A 26,664-nucleotide genomic window follows, 5' to 3' on the forward strand; every position below is an offset into this window, starting at 1 on the left:
GTAATATATATAATAAAATAATAAATCAAGCCTTCTGAAACATGGAGTCAGATCCTCATCTCTTCCCTCATCCTCAAACCTCTGTGAACACCACCACACTAAACTGCAGAGGTAAGAAAAAGAGATTAAAAGACTCAGCAGGTGTAACAGGGTGATGAGGATGACTGCCATGGAGGCTGAAGGGTAAAGGCAGCTGTGAGAAATTCTATGGTGGTAGTAAGATATTTCAGGTTTTTCCAATGCAGATAACAGAACATTTGGCAAACCTTTACTCGGGGCACAGAGCTGCGAACTGCAATGGTCAGAAGAGATGGAACTGGCAAATGTGCATGTAGGGACTGTCAGGATGCTCCAGGAGGACATGGGCAGTTAAACTGAAGGAAAACAGCAAACAGAAGAGTAAGAACTATACATTGTGCCCAGATAGGAGGCAGAACAATAAAAAGAGGTTTTGAGCCAGCTCAGATCGAGCTTTCTAGAGGACTGAAGCATGCCAAGAGTGTCTGTGGTTATGAAATGATGGCTGATAAGCAGGTAAAAGGATAGCAAAACGAATTCAGACACTTCCTGGTGATAACATGATTGAACTTTGCCACTGAAACCTGTAGGTGTCTTCAGAGTCAGACATTAAAAGGACATTAAAAGTATTCTTTGCCAGGGCAATGTGTGCATTGCAATTACTGGTTTATATTTCAATCACTATTAACCCCAGTGTTCCTTGGGGCATGACAGTTTCAGATGCTTCCTTTCTGCATCCTATCCAAAATTGAGCTGACTTACTGGACAGTCTGATCTGAGAGAAGCAATTCCTTCTTGTCTGTTTGACTCCGACTAGTGAGAATTTTTGGTTTTCTCTCTTTCTTGGATCATTAGAGAGGAAGTTTAACGAAACCTGGATTGGTGCAGGGCTGTGTGGTGCTGGCAACAGCCCTGATCTAGGCAGCTCTTCCAGTGCACTGTCTAAATGGATTATTACAGATTATATCACAGGAGCATGCACTGGATGGTACTGGGGAGCCCTTCCAGCTCCTGCTGTAACTGGGCTTTGGATCAGGTGTTTTCTAGGTTCAACCAGGGAAGGTGTAAACAGCTTGATGCTGTATTGTACATTTTCTGGTAAAAAGAACAACCTGCCAGTCATTAGGTAAGTACTATAAGTCAAATTATCCAACCCACTGAGTACATTCTACAGAGTAAATCTACATTATGGCCAACAGGATGTAGAAACACCAGGCCTTGCTTGCCTTTGTAAAGCAGTCAGCCAGCAGCTGTTAAATCCTAATTACACTGATCAGATGATAAGGGAGAAGACAAGGGTGTTATTTCTGCAGAACAATTCCAAAAACTGCCCCTTAAAAGTGTAACAGCTCAGTGCCAGGAAATTCCCCTAGTAAAATGTACTGGTTATGGTTAGCACAGCCTGCAAGAGCTCTTGATGATAGCTGCCCAACCACAGGCAGTGTTGCAAGGTTTTGTTCCTCTAGATTAGAAACTCCTGGGAAAGGAAAAAAAGCTGCCTCAGCTCTACAGTATTTACCATTGTCTTGCCTTCTTTCTTATGGAACTTGAGCAGTTTAGCAACATTTCTTCTCAGATTGCAGTTTTGACCATCTTTAGTCATGTGAGACTTTTTTTTTGACAAAATTTAAAACTGTCAGAACACTTAGAAACACTTATACATTCACTTACCTTCAGGTACTTCAGCTTATAAAGCAGAGTGTGCAGGCAGTCACTTCAGGAATTGTTTTGTCTTTGAACTGTCTTGTATTGACTTTCCAAAGCATGTGCATGTCCCAAGAGCTCATCACCCCACACAATTTAATAATCCCCAGGAATCAGTTCTTCTTTCTGCTCCCCAAACTGCCATGAGTTATGCAAATCTATCTGACCAGAATGAAAGACAGATTTTTCATATAATCTTACTGATTCTTCCATATCCATCTAAATCTCTCCATCATTTTAAACATAACTTCATTTTCACTTGGTTTTATCATTTGCTAGACTTCTGTGTAAGCTCAAAAGTCAGAAATTGGGATTTTTTTTTTCCAATAAAGCTGAGCTAATTACACAACCTTGCTGTTAGAGAGCTAGTGGAGCATCAGCCCATTGTACTGCCTTAATAAGCCTCACTTTGGCTTTGATGTGTTTCCTGTGTCCTTTAATATCGTGTCCACATGCATCAGTCAACATAATTCACTTTCTCTCTTCATCCTTATTTGCTGTTTCACACAGACCAGAATGTGCAGTGTATGAAATCAGCGATTGCTTTGTCTCCTTTTAGACTCAGAAGTGTCCCCAGCTGATTGCCAGGTGCACTGAGCTACCAAGGACAAATCTATAGTTTTGCTAATAAAGAACCTTCATTTGAAAAGGCATCTTGACATTACCTGGGGTTGGGGTGGGGAGAGACAATAATGTGCCTTTTATGTGTTCTGAGATCATTTGCAACAAAATTAGAGAAGGTATTGAACGAGGCCCCCAGTGCATTGAAGGTGTGGAGCTACCTGGGAGTTCTTGTGATGCTTATGCAATTTAACATTTAGTGTAGGCTCTAGGAAGGGGAGAAAAGCAGCTTCCAGCCCTTGTCCCTTCAAAGGGCTTAATTGCTCATTAGGAATAACCATGGCAACAGTTGCCATGCCCCATTAATCCATCACACAAGTGGCCAGCACCAGCTGCTTCAAGTCAAGGCAGCAGAGGACCCTGCAAGAGCCTCTGTTCCCCTCGCTGAAAATCCTTCTTTTTTTAACCAAAATCTGTCCAATGTACACAAAATTGGTGAACTGTCAGTATTTCATAGCACTGAGTTCACCATGCCCTGTTAAAATGAATCCCATGTTACCACTGAGAAAATTAGGAATATGGTCAAATGCACTAAAAACATTTTCTCATCTCCTCCTATTCACCATTTGTTAATATTTGTATATTTTTGTACAGGGTTCTTTACTGTTTATACAACAGAAGTGCTTTTTTTCCTTTTCTGTTACATTGAAAAACTCTGTGTGAATTAGAAAATCTTCATTTCTAGAAGTCTCTAGTACATAAAACAGAGAGGGAATGAAAGCTGCAGCTGCTTAACTGTCCTTAAACTGTGCATTTGGAACAGAATGATACAAACTCGAACTTCTTAAAACAAGATTTATTGGCACAAACATACATGTTACAAATGTCTACGATACTCTTGGAAAATATGTTCACCACCTCAAAAAAATCACTGTTCACAGAAAAAGTACAGTAATATCAAACTTTGTAAGTCATCACAATTTCAGCATCAAAATACATGCATTTTATCATTTATAAATGAAATTCCACTGACCTCCAGGTAAAGCACTTTAAGAAATGTCCTGGTCTCCACAAGGTAATTTTTTCCTCTCCAGATAGTTCCAGTAAGGTGCAAATGGGTTGTTTTCTGTAGAGGCACGAATCACAGCTCCTTGCTCAGTACAGCTGAGTCTATGAGGTGAGAGATGCTGTTCTCAGCACAGACTTTCAGGCCCTTTCTGAGTGTGTTCCTACAGAGCTCAACACCCCTGTGTGGCCTGTAAAAGAATGCAACTAGATATTTGGTCTGGAGTTTGGGCTTTTAAACGGGCAACTGAAAACTTACTTCTGATTGTTCCCATCTCAGGAAGTAAAGCTTGAAGAATCTCAAGGAAAGAGGTAGAAGAAAGGTTTTTATTTTGCATTGCCATTCCATCAGCGTTTGAAACAGGCGTGGCATTGCCAAGGATACTCGTGAGGAGAAAGGGTAACCTCAGTAAATCCTCTTCTTTCTTTGGTGCCAGTCTAGTAACTTAGCAGCCACTCAAGATTTTGTCACTGACCTCAGACAATAGAGAACAAGATTTCAACAGTTGTCCTGACTCTGATTCTGTGCCTATTCCAGGCCTCACACACACACACACAGAGGGGAGAGAATGCTCTGATGTCCTCCGCATGATCACATCTGCCTCGGTCCAATGGCAACAAGAAAGAAAGAAAATTTCTTGATGTCAGTGGAAGTTCTTTGAAAAAAGGGGGGTTTCACTTAATTCCACTAGATCTGAATTTGATTCCAATGAGATTGGTGCACAACAGAACAAAAAGGCAAAACCACAAACCACATGCACTCACAAACACAAAGGTGTTTGCTGCACCTTTCTGAGCCTTGGTAGGGCATTGAACACAGCCAACGACAGAATGTGTTGTGGAGCCATGGGCCATGGAGATTGTCACACCTCATGGAGACAAAGCCCCTGCAACCCTCCCCAGCCCCAAAGGCAGCCCTGCCTCGAGCAGGACACGGGACCAGGCAACCCCAGCAACCCTTTATCCCTCTTTTTTATCATTCAAAGGAAAGGTTTTTCCTCTTCTGAATTGGAACACGGCACAGATTCCACGGCAGGCCTGGATTTAGCCAGGACAAATGAGGGTTTTTCACTGTGTTAAACAGAAATTCACTGTCTGCTTAGGCACGTGTTGAAACCTCTTCCAGGCCTGGCCATGCCTTGCTCCTCACTCCAGGCAAGCAAGGGCTGAGCTGATGACACAAACCCCTCCAGAGGCTGCTCTTCTGTGCTAACACTCAGGCACAAGTCATTAAGGAAAATACTAATTAGCTGGCTATGAACTCATTTCCTGCAATGAGCATAACAAGTTCATAATAAGAGTTCATATATTGCCACTTAGAGGGCTTTTTATGCTGCAAAGCAAACTAAAGGTTGCCCACAGCAGACAGTGGCTGTTCCATCTCTTTCCTCTTTCCTCTCACCCAAATGGCAAATGCCTGTCTGCATATATAAGCACTTCCTTTGGAAAGGGGAAGGAAAAAAGAATAGGACTTGCCAAATAAAACTTTAACCTCTCCACACTTGGTGCATCCCCCTCAGAATGTATTTTTGCAACAGACAAAGCTTGTTTTTAAGTCCTGCTCTTGAGTAGGAGGTGCTAATTTCTAATCTTTCAGTGATGCTGAAAAACCTCATAATATCTTAGCAAAAGACTGAGTAATATGTTACCACGTTTGTGTTTGGGGGAGGGAGGATGTTTCATTTACAAAAATGATGATGTTTTTCAGAAAAAGGAGTGAGCTATCTGTAACATTTTATTGTGCAGACCTGTGAGTGTGTCATAGCATTACTGGCATTTTATTGTCTGGGGAACATAGACTGAAATTAGCTTTTCAAATGAGAAAAAAAAATATTCTTTCATCTATAGTTAAGCTTTGGAAACTAATTATTTGACTATTTTTACAGCTGCTAATTGCTTAAATAATACGTAAATAAGTAATGAGTAAACTTTATACCCATAGTCTTTACCATACATTTCTACTTTTATTCTGAATATTTTTTCCCTTTGGGTTTCAGGAGAGGCTGAACTTGTATTAATTAGCAGCTTGCTAGTGGCATGGTAGTCACTCCAATCACTCAATTTCCAGTTCCAGCCAAGACTACTTTCATCAATAAAGAAATTTTAGCAAACTTTCAGATCAATACTATAAATATTAATAGCTAAACTTCCAAAAAAATGTATGCATTGTGCATGTATGAATTTGTAGGTCCATTAAATGCACTATCTCAATCCTTGATCTTAGAAAGGAAATAACTGCAGATGCCATTATTTAGTTCTACTTTAAACCAACCTGCAATGTATTGGGGTAGAAACTGATTTAATTCTTTCAAACTTTTCCTCACAAAAAGCTCAGACCACCACCATGTGTTCAGAAAGATATGACAGGAAGGTAAGGGATTCAATAAAGGGATTTTAAGGCTATTTACAGGTGGACAAGCAGAGGTACTGGGGTGGATTGAGAGTAACCAAAATAATCCTGTTGTGCCAAAAAGATTCCACTGCAGAGCCCAAACTGCTGTAGGACAAAGGGGACATTCAGGCTGCATCTTTACTGCCCCAGGCACTGTGAAATCCTAATTTCACTGAGGTCCTTGAGCACTGCTGCAGCTGCCAGCATCCCCATGTCTGGGGCTAGAGCACCCCAATAGGTTCTCTCTCCAAGGAATGCTGCACCATCCTTCCTGCATTGTCCAGGAGAAACACCACCATCTGTCAGAGTTCATTGTAAGGATTTGAATTTGATAGACAAGCGCTGCTAAATTTTCATATAAAAAGGGTTCTCCTAGGTACAGCCACTTACAAAAGGGATTTTACTGAATGCTAGCGATATTTCACTTTCACCATTTATGATATTCTCACTACCACATTATCCTTATTTACCGTTTCTTTCCAACAAAATGAATGAAATTACTGTTACAAGAACTGTTAAATAAATTTAATTAAAAGTCCAGTGTTACAATTTAAGGTAGTGTGGCAAAAATGCTGCTGTTTAGCCTTCTTTTGTACCCCCTGATTTTGAAGCAAATGGAGGCCCAGGTGTTCTGCCCCAGGCGTGGCTGAGCAGGAGGGAGGTTTGAGGAGAGCTGGGGGCTGTGGCAGGAGGTTCTGCTTCAGCCAAGCCTCCCCTGAGCTCTGGCTGAGGGCAGCAGTGGCAGCGTGGCAAAAGGGACTCAGCCCAGAGGCAGAACAGCCCCAAAATTCTGCGCTGCAAACACACTACACTCCAAAACCTCAACAGCTTTCTAAGAGGCTCGAAGAATAATGGATAAGCCAGACACTGTGAGAAGAGCTAAAGAATGAAGAAGGTTTTTTTTTTCCAATTGTCTTTGTTGTTCTCTCTATTTTCTCTTTGAGAACAAGTACTTTGCCCTTTTACACTCTAGTACATGGCTTTGGTTGAATGGAGTGTTACGTGCAAACCACGAGGCTGTGTTCATGTTTTGAAGAGGTGCAGGTTCTGGTTTTTGCTTTGGAGAGTTAGCAGATGTGATACATTCATGACAGAATGAGGTTACTGCAGGAGTGACTCATTGTTGAATAATCAAGTGTTTACTCCACCAAAACTGCATGTAACCAGCCTGCCACAGTTTCCCTGCTTTATTCCAAGATGTAGCTTTTAAATGTCAGTGCACCAGGAAGGAAGGTAAACTCCTTGGGTGGCTCAGATCTCTTTTTATGCATGTGTTTAAAGGCAGAGAGTCTTGGGGTTCTCAATGGAGAATAAAAACTACTGAGCACATCGGTTGAGACACTCATTAATCAGCTGAGGAAGGGAAATTAACTGGAGAGGAAAACAAAATCCTTTCCTGAAGTATTTCTAAAGTAGACCAGATGGAGAAAGAACAACTGGTGTGAGGTTCTGGTTTGGTTGTTTCATACATCCCAATCTAGTATTCCTCCTGACAATAATGTAACAATGTGAGAAAGCTTCAGCCAATAATATATCTAAAATTAATTTTTTTCAAACTACCTTCTTCAGCCTTTGATTTTTCTTTTAAAGAAGTTAATTTGATGGTTCTTGTGCTTTCTCTGGCACAAATGTATCTTGTCTTGCAACAGGGACTTAAATCAGATGAGGAAGAACTGGCTGGCAGAGCATCTCAGCCTTGTGACGAGATAGAGGGCCCAAAGGTTATGATCTGTTACAGGTCTAAAGTTCAGGTCAGGATGCAAATCCAGATCAAAGAGACTTTGAGGCCTTTCTCTAATACTCACTGTGTACATTGGGAGGGAGCCCAGTGCCTTATGTGGCTGCTGGTTCAGCCAGGCCTGTTTAAAGGGCAGGAGGAGCAGGGCTGAGAGGCAAATCCTGGAACATGCCCAAGTGCTCCCTAGGTTATTTGGGAAGGTCCTCCACCAACATGCAATCAAGGGGCTCTCTTAAAAAAAAAAAAAATTACAGATCATGCATATTCCCTCTGTGTGGACAATCTCCCCTGGAGTAGAGAATATTCACTCTGTGAAAGCATGAAAGAGCTGAGGCGGAGCTTCTGGAAGTTCCCCAAGTTTGAGTCTCCCATGGTCAATGCCCTTCTGGGAAACAGACATCACCTTCTTGCAGGTATGCTCTAATATCAATGTCAAGAACTTGGTCTTAAGAGCTAAAATCCATTGTATTCAGACAAGAAGTGGTGCAGCTGCTCATGAAATTAAAGTTAGGTGAAGCCTTGTCACAGGAGCAGTGACAGAAACTGTGGAATTTTAAAAGGTCTTGCTACTCAGACAAAAGCATAGCAGATTTTTGAGGCTGTTCTAATTAATTCCTTGCAGTCAATAATGTCCTGATCTTCCATCACTGTTTAAGTCACTTATTGCAGGTCACTACATAAAAAGAAGAAAAAGCCAAATATTTGACTTGCCTGAATTGTTCCTGTGGGTAACATCACGCAGGTTCCAACTGAATGAAAGTGCCAGCTTTAGAAGTCCAGCTGGCTACATTTCTAAATCACCCCTTGTCTTACAGACCCTAGGTTACATTCAGAATCTTTATCAGATTCTCCCATCCTCCTTCTAATAGTATTGGATTAGGTTTGACTCTCTTGGATTGACTGTGCTGTTATGTAATGCTGTCAAGTGAAAATCAGGTCAAGTACCTCGTTAGGGCTTCCACACTAAGTTTTCCTGCCAAGTTCTGTGCTACACTGGTTCTGGGTTTAAAGCCACATCTGTGTTTTGGGTTTAAAGCCACACCTGTGTTTTGGGTTTAAATCCACACCTGTGTCACTGCAACACGAGCTAAATTTGGAAGTGCGGTGCCCAAGCAGGACCTCAGTAGCCTGTTGATAGTGGGTGCAAGGAACACTTGTTCAACCTCAGAAGCTGATGTAGATCATTGAAAGATGACTGAGGAGCCCAGCAGCAGCCATGGTGCAGGCCCTGAGCAGCTGTTAACCCCTTCCTTTCAGCTGTGCTCTGTGGGAAGGGCATCTCCTGCTGTACAGCCTCTGTCATGCTCCAGACAGCACAGGAGGAGCTTCTGGAAAGGATAGAATGTGCAGGTCTCAAACAGTGTCTGATTCTGGATAAAGCTACCAAGAGCATTGCTTCCAGCCAGGAGAGGCCTCAGTTTGGTGCCCAAGGTGGCAGTCAGGAAGCCGTGGCCCTGCAGTCCCTGGGGATATGCCAGGGTCACTAAAGGAAGCCTTTTTGTGACCCTTTGTTTCACCAGCCCAGGGGAAGAGCCCAGGCAGCATCAGTGGCACAGAGCAGGAGCTGAAATTCTGACTGGTGGTGACTGAACAAGAATGACTTAACCATTTCATGGAAAACTCACAGGCAGGCAGTTGTAACTGCCCAGACATTTCCAACCTAGAGTGGAAGGCAATCAATCCTGGCTCCACCACAACTGAGAGCTCCAATCCATCCTGGCTCCACCACAACTGAGAGCTCCAATCCATCCTGGCTCCACCACAACTGAGAGCTCCAATCCATCCTGGCTCCACCATAAATGACAGCTCCAACCAATCCTGGCTCCACCACAACTGAGAGCTCCAGCTGTGTTCATATAGATTGTGCTCTGCATTACCCTGCACGGATGGGAGAGATGCTGTTGCACAATCTGTGACCCTGAACAGTCCTCCATCACCATGATGAAGGTTTAACCCTCTGCAAGGGCAGCTGAGCTCCGTGCATCAGACACATTTGTTCATCTCTGTGCATCAGACACATTTGTTCATGCTCCCTGGGCAGAATTAGAAAGATTCCATGGCTTACCTCACCAATGACAACCAACCACCACAGCACATGCAGTAGCAAACATTGAGCATTCCAGAGCACATCATGGGTCAATGACTTTGAAAAGTTAAACACATTACTTTACTGTACTTCATCACCACACTGGAGGAAATAGTCAGGAGGAAACATTCTACAACCCACTAGAAGGTAGGTTTCTTAACTCTTCCTTGCAAATTCTCACTTATATTTAGCAGTCATCCCCATTTGTTACAATTTTGAGAGAGAATAGGTCCACATTCCACAAAGAGCAGTTTCTGTTCTCCACTCTCACCTAAAGGTGAGATTTGATTTTGATTATTAACTTGCTTGAACTACATTAGCTGGGAGAATGTGAGCTTTGCATCCTTGTAGCACTTCCACTGCAGTTTCATGTGGGAGCTTGGTGTGTTTGCAGCTAGAGGATTCAAACTCTTTAATGTGTATTTGCACTCCTATCAGCTGAGTATCAGTTCAGCCTCTCAGAGGAGAAGGAACATCTGTATTAAGGCTCAGTATCAGCATTTCACCTTCCTGGTTGCACCACCTCCAGCTAAAGCTGTGCCCATCTCATGAGTGTGTTCAGCAGAGAAGCCCTGTGAGGACACCACGCTCAATATCAATAGCAGTATTGATAATAATATCAATTATCAATATCAGTAACAGGTGTGGGTGGCAGGGTCCCACTCTCAGCAGATCATTCCTTCAGATCAGATATCAGATAACCTTAGCAGTTTAACAGGGCTCCTGAAGTTGGATGGCTCATTCCTCTCCCAGTGAAAGCTCATTTATACAGTTGTGTCACCCCACAGAGTCAGGTCTTTCATCCCTGCTACGTTTTTGTCCAGCCCAGGAGGATTTCTGAATTGTTTGGGGTCTCACCCAGTGAAGGACTGCATGATCAGGGCATACCAGGGAGTCCAGTATCACATTAGTAACTTGGAATATTCATCTTCATTAAGTCTGGGGCCACTTTTGACTTAATGATATGGAGTAGTACACATGACTAGAAAGTGATAAATATTTAGGGGAAAATGCAACTGGAACCTTTCAATTGATCATTAGTTATTCTCTCTGCAAAATTCTACTTCAGCATAATTTATGTATAGATTCACAGTAACAAACTGGTCAGGCTCTCAATTTTTTTAACTCTATGTCAAGAGAAATACTCCTCAGTGGGAATATTTACACTACTATTATCGTTGTTTCTATTCCCTAATTAAATTGCAGACAAAAAAACCTAACCCATCAAATTATTTTTTAAAATTATATTAATTTTTTTATAAATTCTGAAGGAGTTAACCTAAAAAGACCTTTTCCTGAATTTCCTGGCTCAAAATTTGATTAATTCATTTTTAGTTTGGTTAAGGATGATTAAACTATTCACTGTTTTAAAAATAAAAACAAGAAACTCACCAAAGCATAAAGAACTTTCTCTCAAGCCACAATATATTTCTTTTAATTACATCAAGTGTTAATTTAAATTAATTGAGTATAATAGGTATCTCAGCTGAGCACTTTACAAAGATGACGCTATAGTCTATGAACTATCCACATGCACAAATTAAAATACATCTTTTTAAAGCCTATTAACACCCCTACTTTGAACAGTGTTTCTGTTCCTTCCTCCTTTCCAGGAAAGCTTTGCTTGCTGGGCACCCTTCCCTTTCTCAGCCTCTCCCCACTGCTCCCCCCTGCCTTCTTCCTGATTTTTGAACCATCCTGGCAGTGGGGACCATTCCTGCAAATGCAGCTTCCTCCCCAGAGCTGGGCAGCCTCAGACACCACCAGAGCTGCTCATGGGCCTCAGGTCAGGGCCCAGTTATTGGGGATTGGCATCCAAGAGATGTCCCATGGACCCTGACAAATGGGGCCTTGAGTTTTCAGCAAGAGACTGCACCTGAGCCATTTGTGATGTTTGCATCACCACTTCTGCATTTCCCTTGGCTTTTGCAGGACTGTGACTAGCTAATGCTTTTTGGCTGTCACACAGGGTTTTCTTTCCTTTCTGGCTTTCATATTGAGGCCATCTTGGTTGTTCAGAACACCAAGAGCTGTTTTCCATGAGGAAAAATATTAAATCCATAAAAGATGATAAACCAGTCTTTATTTATTTTCTGCAGACAAGGTTTTAAGACTTGGATTCTACATCTAACCTCAAAGAAATCTGTGTTTGGTTGGCTAAACTGAAATATGATATCTTACATGAATACTTAGAGGTATCACTCTCTTCAATGGGAGTAGCAGATACGTCTGACAATGGATTTTGCCATCCAACTTTAGGAGCTCAGATTGAGAATTTTGGTCCCAATGTTTGCTGCGACCTTAGATTTGGGTCCAATCCACCTGGCAGTGTCCCTTTAAACAGGAGCTTCCCCACAGCTGCATTCTCTGACTCTGAGATGGTTTAGGATGCTTTTCATATACTACAGTTTCTGAAGGTCAGTGCGTACACATCTTAAGACACAGTGATTAGACAGTGTATGGAACTACTTGGCAGTATTTAGCTGGTACAGTTTCTTGTGGAAACAACAGAATTCCAAAATACACCACACTGAATGCTTATGGGTTATTACAAGCAAAAATCCCAAGGCAGCGGGAATTAAAAAGCGGAGTTCAACAAAGGAACACTGATATCGTCGGTTGATATGAACAAAGGTGTGCCAAGTCTTCCTTCTCTGCTTTTTCAAGTGGAGAAATAAACTGGGAAATGAAGCAGAAGGAAAGAAAGGTTAAAAAAAAAAGACAAAACCCAGGAGTTATTACAGAGTTACTGTTGTGCTTTGTCTCACAGCAGTGTCAGAGGGCTGCAAACATCCTTAGCACATTCCAGATGAAGAGTGCGGGGTGTGTGGCAGACACAGGGATGCTCCTCCTGTGCCCAAGGGAATCTGGAGGGGAAAGTGGGGTAGAAAGCAGGGGAGACTGAGGCTCAGAAGGCAGAAAGGGCAAGGACTGGCAGTGATGTTATCTGCTGTCCCCAGTACAGCAAAGCCGTGTGCTGTCCTGCATCCTCCTGCAGGCAGCACCCATGGCTGCTGAGAGGAATGGCTCAGTTTGTCTGCACCCACAGCCACCCCCAGGGAGGGCATGGCCTTGTTCCCACTCACATCAGACTGGAAAAGCCATGCAGGCCTTGTCTAACAGCACCTGCATGCTTGATGTCTATGGCATTTAAACATATAGTGCAAGTAAACACAGCATTGAGTTAAATACACAAGGTCCTTCATGAAGCTGCAACCTTTAGCTGCAACTTAACACAGAGGAATCAAACTGGGAAAATAATTTGAACAACAGGTACAGTCAAATCTCACTGACCTGGTACTGGATCTCACTGTGGTGAGCCACAGCCTGGGTTGAACAATATTGTGATAAAATACCCTGCACTCAACCTAACCCACGTCAAACCTGCACTGGCTTTTTTTTCTTTATTTTTAATTTAGCAGAACAGGCATTCAGCATTTTAACCAGGAGTAAAACAATGTTCTTACTTCCTAAACTTCCGTGGAGGTTGATATGAGCTAAGTTGACCACATTTTACTTTCTTAAAACTCACATAATGCTCAGTGAGGAATATACACCCAGCAATTAGTTCAGTGGCTGCACATCTTCTTTTGTCTGGTTGCTGCACAAAGACCGGTCTTTCTCTTGAGTACCCAGTTAATACAGTTAATATCTAAGCATTTCCCATTCTTACTGTATCAGTGTTACGAAACCCTGGAATTATTCTGGGTCACTCTGGTGCCAGCATTCATAAGGCTAATAAACTGTCACATGTATCTCATTCCTTTTAGTCATGTTTACAGGTGATCCTGCAAGCTTTCTTTACAGGAGCAACAGAGGAAAATGGAAACATGCTGAGCATCAGGCATGTAACTTGAGAGCTGGGAATTAACTCACATCCACAGTCTGGCCTTTTGGTGAATCTCTTCTGGGTTACCACCTGCATTGTGTATCTGGAGAATCTCCCTTTTAGCAGTTAATGCCATATTACAGTTATGTCACCTAACAGCTGTTGCTAGCACAGGGTTACATAAATGAAATGTTCAGTTCCTGTCATTACAAGGTCCCTGAGTCCCAAGCAGCAGGGCTGCTATTATTCATTCATAGCTCCCTTCCCTACACAACTGTGTGGAACGAGATGATCTTTTGAGAAAAGAAGTCAGTGAGACTTTGGGCCATATCTTTTAACAACATTTGGGCATTCGAGGTGCAAAAGGATCTTCAGAAGCACTGACATCTCAGATTCTAGCTGGTATGGCAGAAACCAGGCACCTACATGCTTTTTAAAAATTCATCAGATGCCTGTTTGCCTGTGTGCCTTCACCCTCTTTTTATAGGCATGAGGTATTTCAAGGATTACTGTTCTTAGCAGAAAACACTGGGACTGTGGCAGTCATCATCATCATACTAAAAGGAAGATTTCTGAGACTGCATAAAAATTTATTTAAAACATAAAAAGGGAGAGCTTTTAATCCTAGGGAAAGTTATGTAACATGCTGATGCTAAAAACATTAAATGTCAACAAATTCTGCCAATATGTGTCCAGGGAGTTTGCCGTAATTCTCACTATAAAAGCATAACACTAGAAGGGAAATTTCACAAATTAATCAGTTTAAATTAATCAGTTTAAATATTTTATATCCATTTTTTTTGTTGCTTTGTTTTTCAATGTATCAGCCATTCTTAAGTCACAAGCTATTAAGAACACAAATAAAAGAGAAAATGAATTACTCACTTATAATTATAATGAGAATGACTGCACATACTACACCGAGGATGATCATCATCTATAAAAAGAGAAGATATGAGAAAGAAAAACAGAAAGTCAGGTTTTCATGTGAAACAGATTAACCCCTCAATTTTTTTTCTTTTACTTAATGACTCAATCCTCATATTTTTAACTCTGCAAGAGACTTACTAAGGGCCCAGATTTATTGCTGGTTTTAAAATCAGCAATGGGCAGAGCCTGTTGTCAGAGCTGGCCAGAAATAGGTGGGTGCAAAGCAGAGCAGAGGCAGCCCAGAGCCCCCTGAGAGCCCCTGGAAGCTGATGAACCCTCCAGGGCTTCAGCCCAGTGGCCATTATTACCCCAGTGAGCGGAAAGACTGAAAAACAACAAACATGGGAATGTCAAATCAAAGCCTTCATTCCTCCCACCACGAGGACAGAGCCAGCCATTGGCTTGCAGGAGACCCTTTTTAAAGTTCTTCCCTTTCTTTGCAGAGTTTGGGAGCCAGAGGAGGGACAGGGGGATTGTTTGTCAGCAAAAAGCAGGAAAGGAGAATGAGGGCAGGTTTGGAGGTAGTGCAGGTCACTGTGGTGACAGCAGTCATAGGGGTGAACCCAACTCAAAATCTGTGCTTGCAGCTCCCAAAAGCCCTGCTTCCTGCACTGCTGGACTTACCAGCTGGGCAACAGCTAAAACAGGCCCAGAGGACCTGCTATGGTAAATTTCTAATGTAGACCCTTTTGTTTCTGGCGTGTTTTTACATGTATTTTACCCAGAATATTTTGTCTTGCTCTACGTTTCATAGCACTGTGGATTGGAGAGACAAAGCAGACAACAGGCTAGTGAGGGACACATGTGGGATTCCCCCTTGGGAACAGCTGCTTTTATTTGGGTGGACATAAGTGGTCAGCAGGAAAGTTGGTGTTGAGCAATGGAAACCAAGGTGAACTTTTGGCACAGTGTTTGTGGTGGTGGTGCATGAGTCTTAGAAGAGTAAAAGATGAAGTTTCTGGGTCCAAAATCCTCAAATATTGGAGAAGGTCTGAAAAAGCAAAGGAGAGTGAGGCTCCCTCTGCTCTTGGGGAAGGATTAGATTTTGGAGCTGGTTGATCAAAGTCCTGCTTTATCCTAATCAGCCCCTCTTCATAAGAGACTGTCATTTTCTCCCTTCTCACAGCAGTGTACAGAACCCAGTTTTGGGTATTTTTTTATGGCTTACCATCCTAAAGAAAAATCAAATCAATGATCCCCACAAGGAAAAAGCTGCTTTTCTCCCACTGCTGGAATTCGCTGCACCTGACCAGGTTTTGTGGTTCCCACAGAGAACTGACACAAATTGACATGGAATGGTTTCCCGTCCCTATTTGAAGGCACTGGGGAAGCATCAAACATTGTATCTACATTTTATATACTGCAGAAATTATGGGTTCTGGTAAAGATCAAAGTTGCTTGACTTCTGGAGCCTTGAGGTCAAGGCACCTCCTTCTCACCTTGACGAGAAGAGATGAGTCAGAGGTGCCATCCTGCAGGCAAAGTCCCACTAAATGCAAGTGAAAGCAATTCCTGCCAAGAAGTGACTCCAAACAAGGGTTTATATTCCTTACCTTGCAATTTTTCCACCAGTATTTCCTCTTCAGCTTGGCTGCACTGGTCTCAAACTGTGAGGCACCTGCTTGCAATGCATCTGCCCGGTTGTCGAGCTCTGACAGCTTCTGGTCCCTCTCCAGCACCTTGTCCACGTTCATCCTCATGATGTCCACCACCTGTGAAGGCACAGACACACCTGAGACCCCTCCCACAGGAAAGATGAGGGGCACCCATCTGGTCACACCCTGGAGTGTCACACCTCATCCTAAACCCAGCTGTGGGAACTGGTAAAACAGAAATTCCACAGACACAGGAGAGTTTGATCTGCAGCCTTGGGAGAAGCCTGGACTGATGTAAAAATACAATACACAGACATTAAGCAGAAAAATCATAAATTTATGTTTCTGTAGTTGTAAGTAAGAGTATGCCTTAAGTGAGAAACTGCATTGATAAGATGGTGAAGGGTTATAATGTAGGGGTGTAATTGTGTAGAGCAGCCAAGAGTTTAGAGGTTAGAACAGAAGCATTTGTGTGCATGTGAGACAGAAGCCCATTGGGTAAAAGTAACCACAGTGCAGTGGAAGTGAGTAAAGGTGATAGGTTAGAAAAGCAAAATAAACCCTGTGGCAACTGTCCCCTGTCGCAGACGTCTTTTATGAAAAATACTTTCCTTAGGATTTTTCCTCCTGAGAAGCTGGGAGGCCTCAGGAACAAAATGTAAACAATGGTTATCTGCTGCTGTGGAATGCAACAGGTGCACCTGGGATTGGTCTCATGTGGTTGTTTCTAATTAATGGCCAATCACAGTCAGCTGGCTCAGACTCTCTGTCCCAGACACAAGCCTTTGTTATTCATTCTTTGTTATTCTATTCTTAGCCAGCCTTCTGATGAAATCCTTTCTTCTATTCTTTTAGTATAGTTTTAATATAATATATATCATAAAATAATAAATCAAGCCTTCTGAAACATGAGTCAGATCTTTGTTTCTTCCCTCATCCTCAGACCCCTGTGAACACGGTCACAGTCCATTGGATCAGAAGGTTCTATATTGCCTTGTAATGAAGAACTTGTGACTGCCTTGAGCTGTGGCTGACTGCTTGTTCCTCTAAAACCTCACAGCCTCTGAGGCTGATGTTTATCTGAGCAATAAATTATTCTCAGCCCCAAAATAGTCCCACCCCTTCATTAAAAGCAGCGGCAGTGATGCCCAGCCTTTTGCCGTGTGGTGTGTGATGGCATTTCCTGAGCACTGCCCCTAGACCCAGCCTGTGGAAATACCCCCAGTGAGATACACTGTGCTGGATGTCCTTAAGGGAGAAAATAAAGAGACCTCATGAAACACCACATTTAGTTTGATTAAAGTTTTTGACTTCTTTTATGCAGATACAAAGATCTGACGAAGATCTCTGCAGCACAATTTGGCTGACATCACTAAGAACAAGCCATTGTTCTCCTTGTACATTTAATACCTTCCTTACCTGAAGCAGGGAAAGCGGACAGACAAAGGCCACTCTAAAGGGAACTGTGTGCATTTCCTTACCAAATCATTCCATCATTCTGCAGATCTTTTGGGCAGGATGACTTCTCAGCCATCATCTGACGACCTGCTTGGAAGTGGAGGAGGAGGAGAATGTTTCACCTGAGCAAATTCATCCCAAAGGGCAGCAGAGAGCCAGGATGCAACAGGCAAGGGCTGCTCATAAATGGATTTTACGCTTTGGCTGAGGTGAAAATCCTCTTCTAGCAAGCCAATAACTAAATGGCAATCCTGCAGAAAGTCACCACTTTAATGCAAATGTCAGACAGTGTCACAATCTCTGTAAAGTTGGGTCCAATTTTCCTAGCAGTGAACGAGGCTGATGGTCTGTTAATTAATTCTCACACTCTATAATAAGGAATTCCATGTTATACATATTTAATAAAATTTAACTATTACCTGCAAAAATCCAGAATTATTTAAAGGATACATTATTCAAATACAGCGAGAGGAAATTGATAGTGAAAGAATCTTTAACAGGACTGGCAGAAGGTCTCAAAAGATTTGTTTCACTTGTCTACCAAACCTAAACCAAAATGAAATATTTTGGTCAATCCAAATTTTCTTACTTGCTTTTTCCAAACCAAAACCTTCCAAGCACTTAACTTCATATAAACAGTGCTAATTTTTTTTAATTATTGATTTCTCAGCTAGTAATTAGTTGAATTTTATCTTGCTGCAATGATTTGTAGTGAAAATTATAAACTATTTGAAAATGCTGATACAAAATACTCTGCTATTTCCTACCCATTCTCTTCATTTTTGCGTGGTTTTGGTTGGGCTTTTTTGTTTGTTTGTGGGTTTTTTGTATGCTTGGATTTTTGGGGGTTTTGGTTTGTTTTGTTTTGGTTGGTTTGTTGCTTTTTTGGTTGGTTTGGTTTTTTTGCTTGTTGGTTTTTTGTGTTGTTTTGGGGGTTTTTCGGTTGCTTTGTTTTGTTTTTTTTAGGTTTTGGTTTGGTTTTTTTGGGGGGGTTGTTTTTTTCTTTTTAGGTTTGCTGGGGTTTTTTGGAGTTTTTCTTTTGTTTGGTTGGCTGGTTTTTTGGTTGGTTTGGTTTTGGTTGGTTTGGTTTTTTGTTGTTGGAATTTTTGTGTTGTTTTTGGGGTTTTTAGGTTGCTTTGTTTTGGTTTTTTTAGGTTTTGGTCTGGGTTTTTTTTGGGGGGGTTCTTTTTTTAGTTTTGCTGGGGTTTTTTGGAGTTTTTGTTTTGTTTGGTTTGGTTGGTTGGGTTTTTGGTTGGTTTGGGTTTGGTTGGTTTGGTTTTTTGTTGTTGGTTTTTTTGTGTTGTTTTTGGGGTTTTTAGGTTGCTTTGTTTTGGTTTTTTTAGGTTTTGGTTTGGGTTTTTTTTGGGGGGGGTTCTTTTTTTAGTTTTGCTGGGGTCTTTTGGAGTTTTTGTTTTGTTTTGTTTGGTTGGTTGGGTTTTTGGTTGGTTTGGTTTTGGTTGGTTTGGTTTTTTGTTGGTGGTTTTTTTGTGTTGTTTTTGGGGTTTGGGGCTGCTTTGTTTGGTTTCTTTGGGTTTCTTTGTTTTGTTTTTTTTAGGTTTTGGTCTGGGTTTTTTTTGGGGGGGGTTCTTTTTTTAGTTTTGCTGGGGTTTTTTGGAGTTTTTGTTTTGTTTGGTTTGGTTGGTTGGGTTTTTGGTTGGTTTGGTTTTCGTTGGTTTGGTTTTTTGTTGTTGGTTTTTTGTGTTGTTTTGGGGGTTTTTAGGTTGCTTTGTTTTGGTTTTTTTAGGTTTTGGTTTGGGTTTTTTTTTTGGGGGGGTTCTTTTTTTAGTTTTGCTGGGGTTTTTTGGAGTTTTTGTTTTGTTTGGTTTGGTTGGTTGGGTTTTTGGTTGGTTTGGTTTTGGTTGGTTTGGTTTTGGTTGGTTTGGTTTTTTGTTGTTGGATTTTTTGTGTTGTTTTTGGGGGTTTGGGGTTGCTTTGTTAGGTTTCTTTGGGTTTCTTTGTTTTGTTTTTTTTAGGTTTTGGTCTGGGGTTTTGGGGGGGTTTCTTTTGTGGCTTTTTGGGTTTTCTTTTGGTTTTTTAATTTTTGGTTGTTTTTTTTTAGTTTTGCCGGGGGGGGGGGTGTTATGTTTTTGTTTGTTTGTTTGTTTTTTGGTGTTTTTTTGCTTAGTTTGCTTTTTTGGTTCTGTGTTTGTTTTTTGGTTTTTTGTTTTTTGTTTCCCCAGAACCACTTATGGAATTTAACCTGGCTGCAGTGAACACTCGCCCAGGTGAGATTTCATTTTTGTCAAATAGATAAATGTTTGTCCGGGCCTTAGAAAATAATCTCTGTGGTGTCTGGAGGAATCGGGGGTGGAACCCCAATAGAGAAAGAGGTGAAATCCTCCCCGGGCATCACATCATCAGCATCACCAACAGCGGAGATTGCCGGGCTCTGCCCGGGCTCTGCCGCCACCTGCGGGCGCACGGAGGGAAAAGAGCCGGGACAGAGCCACCGGTGAGGGATAAAAGGGCTTTGACTTCGGTATTTCATAAATATCTTTCTTCTAGTTGTGAAAGATGCGTATTTATGATTGGCTTTTCGCAAATATTAACGTGAATATTATGTGTGTTGTGTTAGAAAGTTATGCTGTGTTAATTTTCTTAAGTAGTGTGTTAAAGATAGTTTTAGGCTATAACAAAATGTTAAAATAGAAACTATGCTGTGTAGGATACTTTTTTTAAAGAAAGGACTCGCAGCGAGACAGCAGCCACAGGACACCTGGATCTTTCAGAGAAAGAGAATTTATTGCTCCATTATCAGAAGAAATGAACTTCTTCCCATCTTGCTCAGCCCTGAAGATGCTGTTAGGATTCAGAGGAAGAAGCTGACACTGACCAGACAGAATCCTGTGTTTGAATGGAATTTATGCATCATGGATGAGGTTATGAATATGCAACAGGTTATTGTTTTAAAGGTTAATCCTCTGTTAACGTGGGTCCTTTTCCAGGTTTATTTTGCCCAGAAAAGGTACCTGGACTGTCCATAATTCTTTGTTTCTATTGTCTCATACTGTCCTAATTCAAATTGTCCAAATTATTATTACTCTAATTATATTACTATTTTTATAACCATTTCACTACTATTAAACTTTTAAAATTTGGAAAAGAAGTGATTGGTGTTTTTCGCAGTAGTGATGCCTCAGGATTTTAGCTTGAATACCACAGTAAGTACATATTTTCTAATGTGTATTTTATCAAATTGGCTTTTAAGAATCACACAAGCTCTGTGCACTTCACCACAGACAGTAAGTAATGAGTTACTTCAGCCTTTGGAGGGGTGGAACAATATTCTTTCCTCACTAGCCAGCACACAAAGGCACCCAGCAGGTGTGTAAGGATGCCACAGCTGTGCTCACTGTTCCCATTCCCACAGCAGCTGGAGGGACTCTGGCATTACAGCCAAAACAAGAATTTAAGAATGTGCTGGAACAGGCACATGGTCCCGCAAGATCAAGAAAAGGAGTGGGGATTTGTTAGAGAAGCTGTTATGACATCATGTGTGGGTGCCTTTCTTTGGGAATAAATTGGGATGATTAATCAATAGAGCTCCTGCTAATGAACACCGCCCTCAGTGGCTCAGTTCTGGTGGTTTTAATCTATCTCGGAGAAGCTGATGCTTTTCTGTCTCTGTGACACAGTCTGAGAAATTAGTATCTAAACTTTAGGATTAGACACACTACAAGAGTTGCTTCCACTACGACATCTCCTCCTAAGGAGACGACTGGGAGAAATTCCTGAACTGTCAGTGTTGGGGAAGATGAAACATGAAAGCCTTATAAATATGATTGCCTGGCAAAAGATTTTGAGATTATGGAAATTATAAGTGAGATTGAAATGCAAGTAAGCTTTGAGATACTTTAGTTACTCAACAACTGGAAAGCAATGGTGTGGCTGGTTGAAGGTTATTTTTTTTTGATGAAACAACACCCTCTGCTTGCAGACAGCTCCAAGGGTCAGAGCAGACCTACAGCTTGGCAGAAGGGGCCCAAAGAGGAGTTTTTAGGGTTTAAAATGTAACACAGTATGGTAATGTAATGATTCTTATAGGCTGTATGTAAATGCTATAGGATTTGTATCTTGTACTAGATTGGTTAGTGAGAATCAGAATATTCAGTACAGAAGAAGATTTATGGTACTGTAATGGGATCTTTGCTCTCTCATCCTCTTTTACTCTTCCTGGCTCTCTCATTTTCTCTTTACTCTGCTCTTGCCTTCTCTCTCTTTCCCTCTCTCTCCCTCTCTGGGGCCTGCTCTGAGCTGTGGCTGCAGCTCCCAGCAGGGCCCTGCACCCAGGCCCTTGGCAATAAACCCCAAATCCCAGCAGGGCCCTGCACCCAGGCCCTTGGCAATAAACCCCAAATCCCAGCAGGGCCCTGCACCCAGGCCCTTGGCAATAAACCCCAAATCCCAGCAGGGCCCTGCACCCAGGCCCTTTGCAATAACCCACAAGTTCCAGGACCTGGCTGCAGAGATCTCTGGGCTCCGTCCATCCCCACCATCCTATCCCTGACACTTCTACATGGCAGCAATGCCCACATTTAATCTGCAGAGCTGTTCCTGGTGCAGGGATATATAAATCCAGGATCTCTCTTTGCTGGCAAATCTCAAGTTTTGGACCCACTCCCTTCAGATGAGCAGGAGCTGCACAAGGGGGACCCAAGCACAGCAGCCCCTGGTGCTGAGCACTCACCTCGTCCACCTGGGCTTGTGTCTGCTGCAGCCTCTTGTTGCTGGACACGTTGGCGGCAGGAGGGGGCCCTGCAGCTCCTGCAGCCCCTGCAGGACCCTGGGCAGATGCTGGAACAGACCTAGGGCAGAACCAGAGAACCTGAGTGACCAAACCATCCTGGAACAGACCTAGGGCAGAACCAGAGAACCTGAGTGACCAAACCATCCTGGAACAGACCTAGGGCAGAACCAGAGAACCTGAGTGACCAAACCATCCTGGAACAGACCTAGGGCAGAACCAGAGAACCTGAGTGACCCAACCATCCTGGAACAGACCTAGGGCAGAACCAGAGAACCTGAGTGACCAAACCATCCTGGAACAGACCTAGGGCAGAACCAGAGAACCTGAGTGACCAAACCATCCTGGAACAGACCTAGGGCAGAACCAGAGAACCTGAGTGACCAAACCATCCTGGAACAGACCTAGGGCAGAACCAGAGAACCTGAGTGACCAAACCATCCTGACTTGCTCACAACCCCTTTCTAGAATGGTAAAAAGTACCTTTCTCTTCAAAGAATTTTTGAAGTTTCAAAGCACTTTGTTTTTCTTCGAAGACCTTTACGCTTGTTTCCATTCTTGGATCACAACCCTACTGTTCCATTCTGTCAGATAATACTCTTTTCTGACCCAGAGATAGGGCAACTGAGAGGTATTTTAGACACTTTTATTCCATTTTCAGTCTCATGGGAAGGGTGAGACAATACAGATGTTACAATTCAACCATCACAATCAGAAGCTAACTATTTTTTAATTACAAAACACTATAAGCCTTTCTTGGCTTATCAGCTTTTAGCCACACCATGCTGCAGATGCCTTAAAGCCAATCATTTAAAAAGCCCTCACGGGTCCTACTACAGGGCATCTTTCATGGTTCTATTCCTCCAAAGTATCCAGTCTTTTTTATAAGGCCATCCTTTGAAACTTGTTTCTAGTCCCATTTTTCTCTCCACAATTTCTGTCCTATTCCATGGCATTTCTAAATCAGCATTTCTTATCTCAAGGTTGGTATACAGAGGCATGCTATGTGAACCTGCTGTCAAGTTTTGAAAATTTTCTACAAATCTCCTTCTCGCACTGTTCCTTCTCATACCACAAGCAGTTTTTACACTGTTTCTTGATGGGACTTTTTCAAACTCTTCCACCTTCCTTGCTGCTTTTTTAAATGGTAAAAAATTCAAGTTGTCTACCCTAAGTTAGGCCAATGGCCAAAGTGACCACAGAGCTTCTGTCCAACAAGGGAACCCCCTGAGCTCTGGGCACTCTGTTACTGCAGGAAGGGATGGGCTGTGACCCTTACAGTGTGCTGATAAAGCTCTGCCCTGCTCCTGCTTGGAGCTCACCAAGCCAAGAGAAACAGAAGGAAACAATCAGAAACGGGAGGAGATCATATCCATCACAAACAGAAGAGAGAAGAAACAATCAGTGTCAGAACTCAGTGCATCCCTCTGGGTGTCCAGAGCTGCCAGGACCCTGCCAGGGGGCTCAGAGACCCTGGCACACAGCCCAGAACACCCGTGGGTTTGATTGTGACCCATGGAGCAAATTACCAGCTGTGTATGAGGACCTGAAAGCCACAGAAGTTTAAGTAGTGTAATAATAAAATTATCACTGGGTGAAGGGGTAGATTTTGGGGTTTTTAGAATGGGGGTTTTGGGAACAAGATGGAGGGACTTGTCCAGACTTTCTTCTTCTTCTCTACCTCCATCTTCTGCACCGATGTTGGCACTTTGGGATTGGTTTAGAGTAGAAGCTCACTGTCTGACACAGGTGATAGGTATTGGAAAGTAATTGTAAACATGTTATCTGTAGTTTGTAGTATAAGGAGATAACAGCACCCCAGGGGCAGGCAGAGTGCCTCTGTCTGTCCTGCTGAGCGGACCTCGGCTGGACAGGAGAAAAATTTTTATAGATAAGATACAATAAACAACTCTGAGACCAAGAACTGAAGAAGCCTGACTCATTCTATGAATGTGCAGGCCGAAACAGAGACTGTTCACGTGTCTCAGGGCTGCAATAAGCTGCAACCTCCTGAGAACAGAGGCGGAAATGGGTGTGAGAATTGCACACAGCATGGGGTCAGTCACCTCTGGCACCAGCAATGCTGACCCTCCCCATTTGGTCCCCAAATGCCCACCAGAGCAGCTCCAGCATTGTCCACAGCCCCTGGAGGAGAAGGTCAGAGCCCTGCAATGCTGACCCTCCCCATTTGCCCCCCAGAGCAGCTCCACAGCCCCTGGAGAAGGTCAGAGCCCTGACCCTCTGCACAGCAGCTCCCAACCTCCAACACTGCCCTTCTCCAGGCTGTTCTGTAACAAAGGATAAAACAAATGTCCTGAAACCCCAACAGCAGATCTGCTCTGTCTCAGAGTGTGAGTTTGTGCAGACAAATCTCCCCCCCCCAGCCTGAGCAGGGTCCCTGAGCCTCAGCCAGCCATCCTCACACCCACACCTCACCTCCCCTTGCAAGGGACCCTCACTGCTCCCCACAGGGAAACAAGCCCTTCCTCAAGCTGCAGAGGAAATCCCTGAGCATGTGAACTGAGAAATATCACAAATCCCACTCATGCATCACCAATGCCTTCCCACAGTGACAGACTGAGAGAACACAGTGTTTCTCTGTGAATCATTCCCTTCTACATCCTGGGCTCTGATTAATGCTGCTGGAGTTATGGCCTCATCGATGCACTGCCAGAATGCCTGGGGCACTGAAGTGGGCTCCCCAAAGGTGCCTTTGGCTGCAAAATTCAGTTTGGCAGTGTTGCCTGAGGCTGGGATCCCTATGGATAGCAGTGGCCCCAGAAGCTCCCAGAGCTGCCGTTTGCAGCCCTGCTGTGGCTCACACCTCACCCTTTCACTGGGGCTTGAGCTGAAAGAGCAGAAGCTGAACTTGCCCAACCTTTGAGGACCTCACAGCCACTACTTAAAACCATTAAAACCAAGTTCCACCTGCCAGGGAAACCACTCCATCCCAACAGGATTTATTTTGAGTTGTCACAAAGGATCAAAATCTGACTATAACGTACATCACACACAACACAAAACAAGATCTCCCTGGAGCATCAGCAGCCTCAAAGGAGATCCTGGTACAACAACAGAGCTAAAATTAAGATTGTTAAACTTCTTTGCAGGTAAGGAAGTAAAGAGGCATTTTCCCAATCAGCACAAGCAGATTTTCTCCTGTGGAAACACTGTGTCACTACCACAAACGTCAGGAGAGCTCCTCTCTTGAGTTATGCACTGTTGGAGTCCCAGAGACCACAGAAGGGGAGTATGTGAGAAGAGTTTTTCCCTGCCACGTGTTTTGCTGTGAGCAGAGCTTATAAATTCAGTGATGTTCTTGGTCATCTCAGAGCTATGAGATAACTCCAAATCTGGAGCTCTGCCATGCACCTTTTCTGCCTAGTAATTCTCATCTGTTTTTTGCAGCTCCCAAGCTGTCCTTAAAATGACTTGACATGCAGTAGATACTCTCAAGGTTGTTCCCTTCCAGCATTCTTGCTGCCATCTAATTTGGTTTCAGCTGCCTTTTCTGGAGCTTCTCTGCTCCCTGCACAAGGCAGGAGGTGATGGGGAGGATGGGTGGTTTTACAGCTGCAGGAGTTGCAGGATGTGGTGGTTGTGAGGGTCCCCAGGACGAGGTGAGAGATGAGAATCTGACTCCATGTTCCCAGAAGGCTGAGATATATTATATTATATTATATTATATTATATTATATTATATTATATTATATTATATTATATTATATTATATTATATTATATTATATTATATTATATTACATTATATATTATATCATTACATTACATTATGCTATACGAAAACTATACTAAAGAAAGAGAAAGGAGACATCAGAAGGCTTAGCAAGAATGAATAATAAAAACTTGTGACTCAGAGTCTGACACAGCTGGCTGTGATTGGTCTTTAATTAAAAACAATTCACATGGAACCAATCAAACATTCACCTGTTGGTAATCAATGTCCAAGCCATATTTCAAAGCAGCAAACACAGCAGCAGCAATCAGATAATTTTTGTTTTCATTCCTCTCTGAGGCTTCTCAGCTTCCCAGGAGAAAATCCTGGGCAAAGAGGATTTTTCAGAAAATAAGACAGTGACAGCAGCCACCAAAGAGAGGTGACAATCTTTATGCTCAGGCACAGCAAGCTCGTAATTAACGTGCCCATCCTAATTAATTGCCTAAAATCTAATCCAAGCTTTCTGGTAAAGAAGGGAACTGAAGGCCTGCATCACTTGAAAGCACAGACATTCTCTGCAATATCACAGAGCAGGAATTAAAGCTGGAATTAAAGTCCAGCCTACATTGACATCATTCTTCCTGCATTTACATAATTCTTCTATTATTGCCTCTGGACCATGTCATATCAGCTTCTAATTTCTCAGAAGGGTTATTCAAAGAAATTTGTGCAAAAATATTAGCACTGTGTTGTAGAACTTCATTTTGAAATACATGAAGCATCACAACTTTAAAATATAATTTCTCACTGTCTGGCATGATTTTTGGGAGCTACAAAGAATGCAAAATCCATATAAAAGCTCCATCACT

The 26,664-nt window shown here is 42.6% G+C and overlaps 1 protein-coding gene across 1 annotated transcript in view; it reads right to left on the minus strand.

The window, feature by feature from the left end:
* Nucleotides 1–3,124: 3,124 nt before the first annotated feature.
* Nucleotides 3,125–26,664, minus strand: part of VAMP2 (vesicle associated membrane protein 2) — a 61,287-nt gene continuing 37,747 nt past the window's right edge. Inside the window, exons 2-5 of the mRNA XM_063166513.1 lie at nucleotides 22,064–22,181; nucleotides 15,877–16,035; nucleotides 14,279–14,330; nucleotides 3,125–12,243 (exon numbers count right to left, since the gene is read on the minus strand). Coding sequence (XP_063022583.1) covers nucleotides 12,227–12,243; nucleotides 14,279–14,330; nucleotides 15,877–16,035; nucleotides 22,064–22,181 — 346 coding nt within the window. The 3' untranslated portion in view covers nucleotides 3,125–12,226. The remainder of the gene's footprint in view (nucleotides 12,244–14,278; nucleotides 14,331–15,876; nucleotides 16,036–22,063; nucleotides 22,182–26,664) is intronic.

This window comes from Melospiza melodia, chromosome 12 (assembly GCF_035770615.1).
Source record: "Melospiza melodia melodia isolate bMelMel2 chromosome 12, bMelMel2.pri, whole genome shotgun sequence".
Taxonomy (NCBI): Eukaryota; Metazoa; Chordata; class Aves; order Passeriformes; family Passerellidae; genus Melospiza; species Melospiza melodia.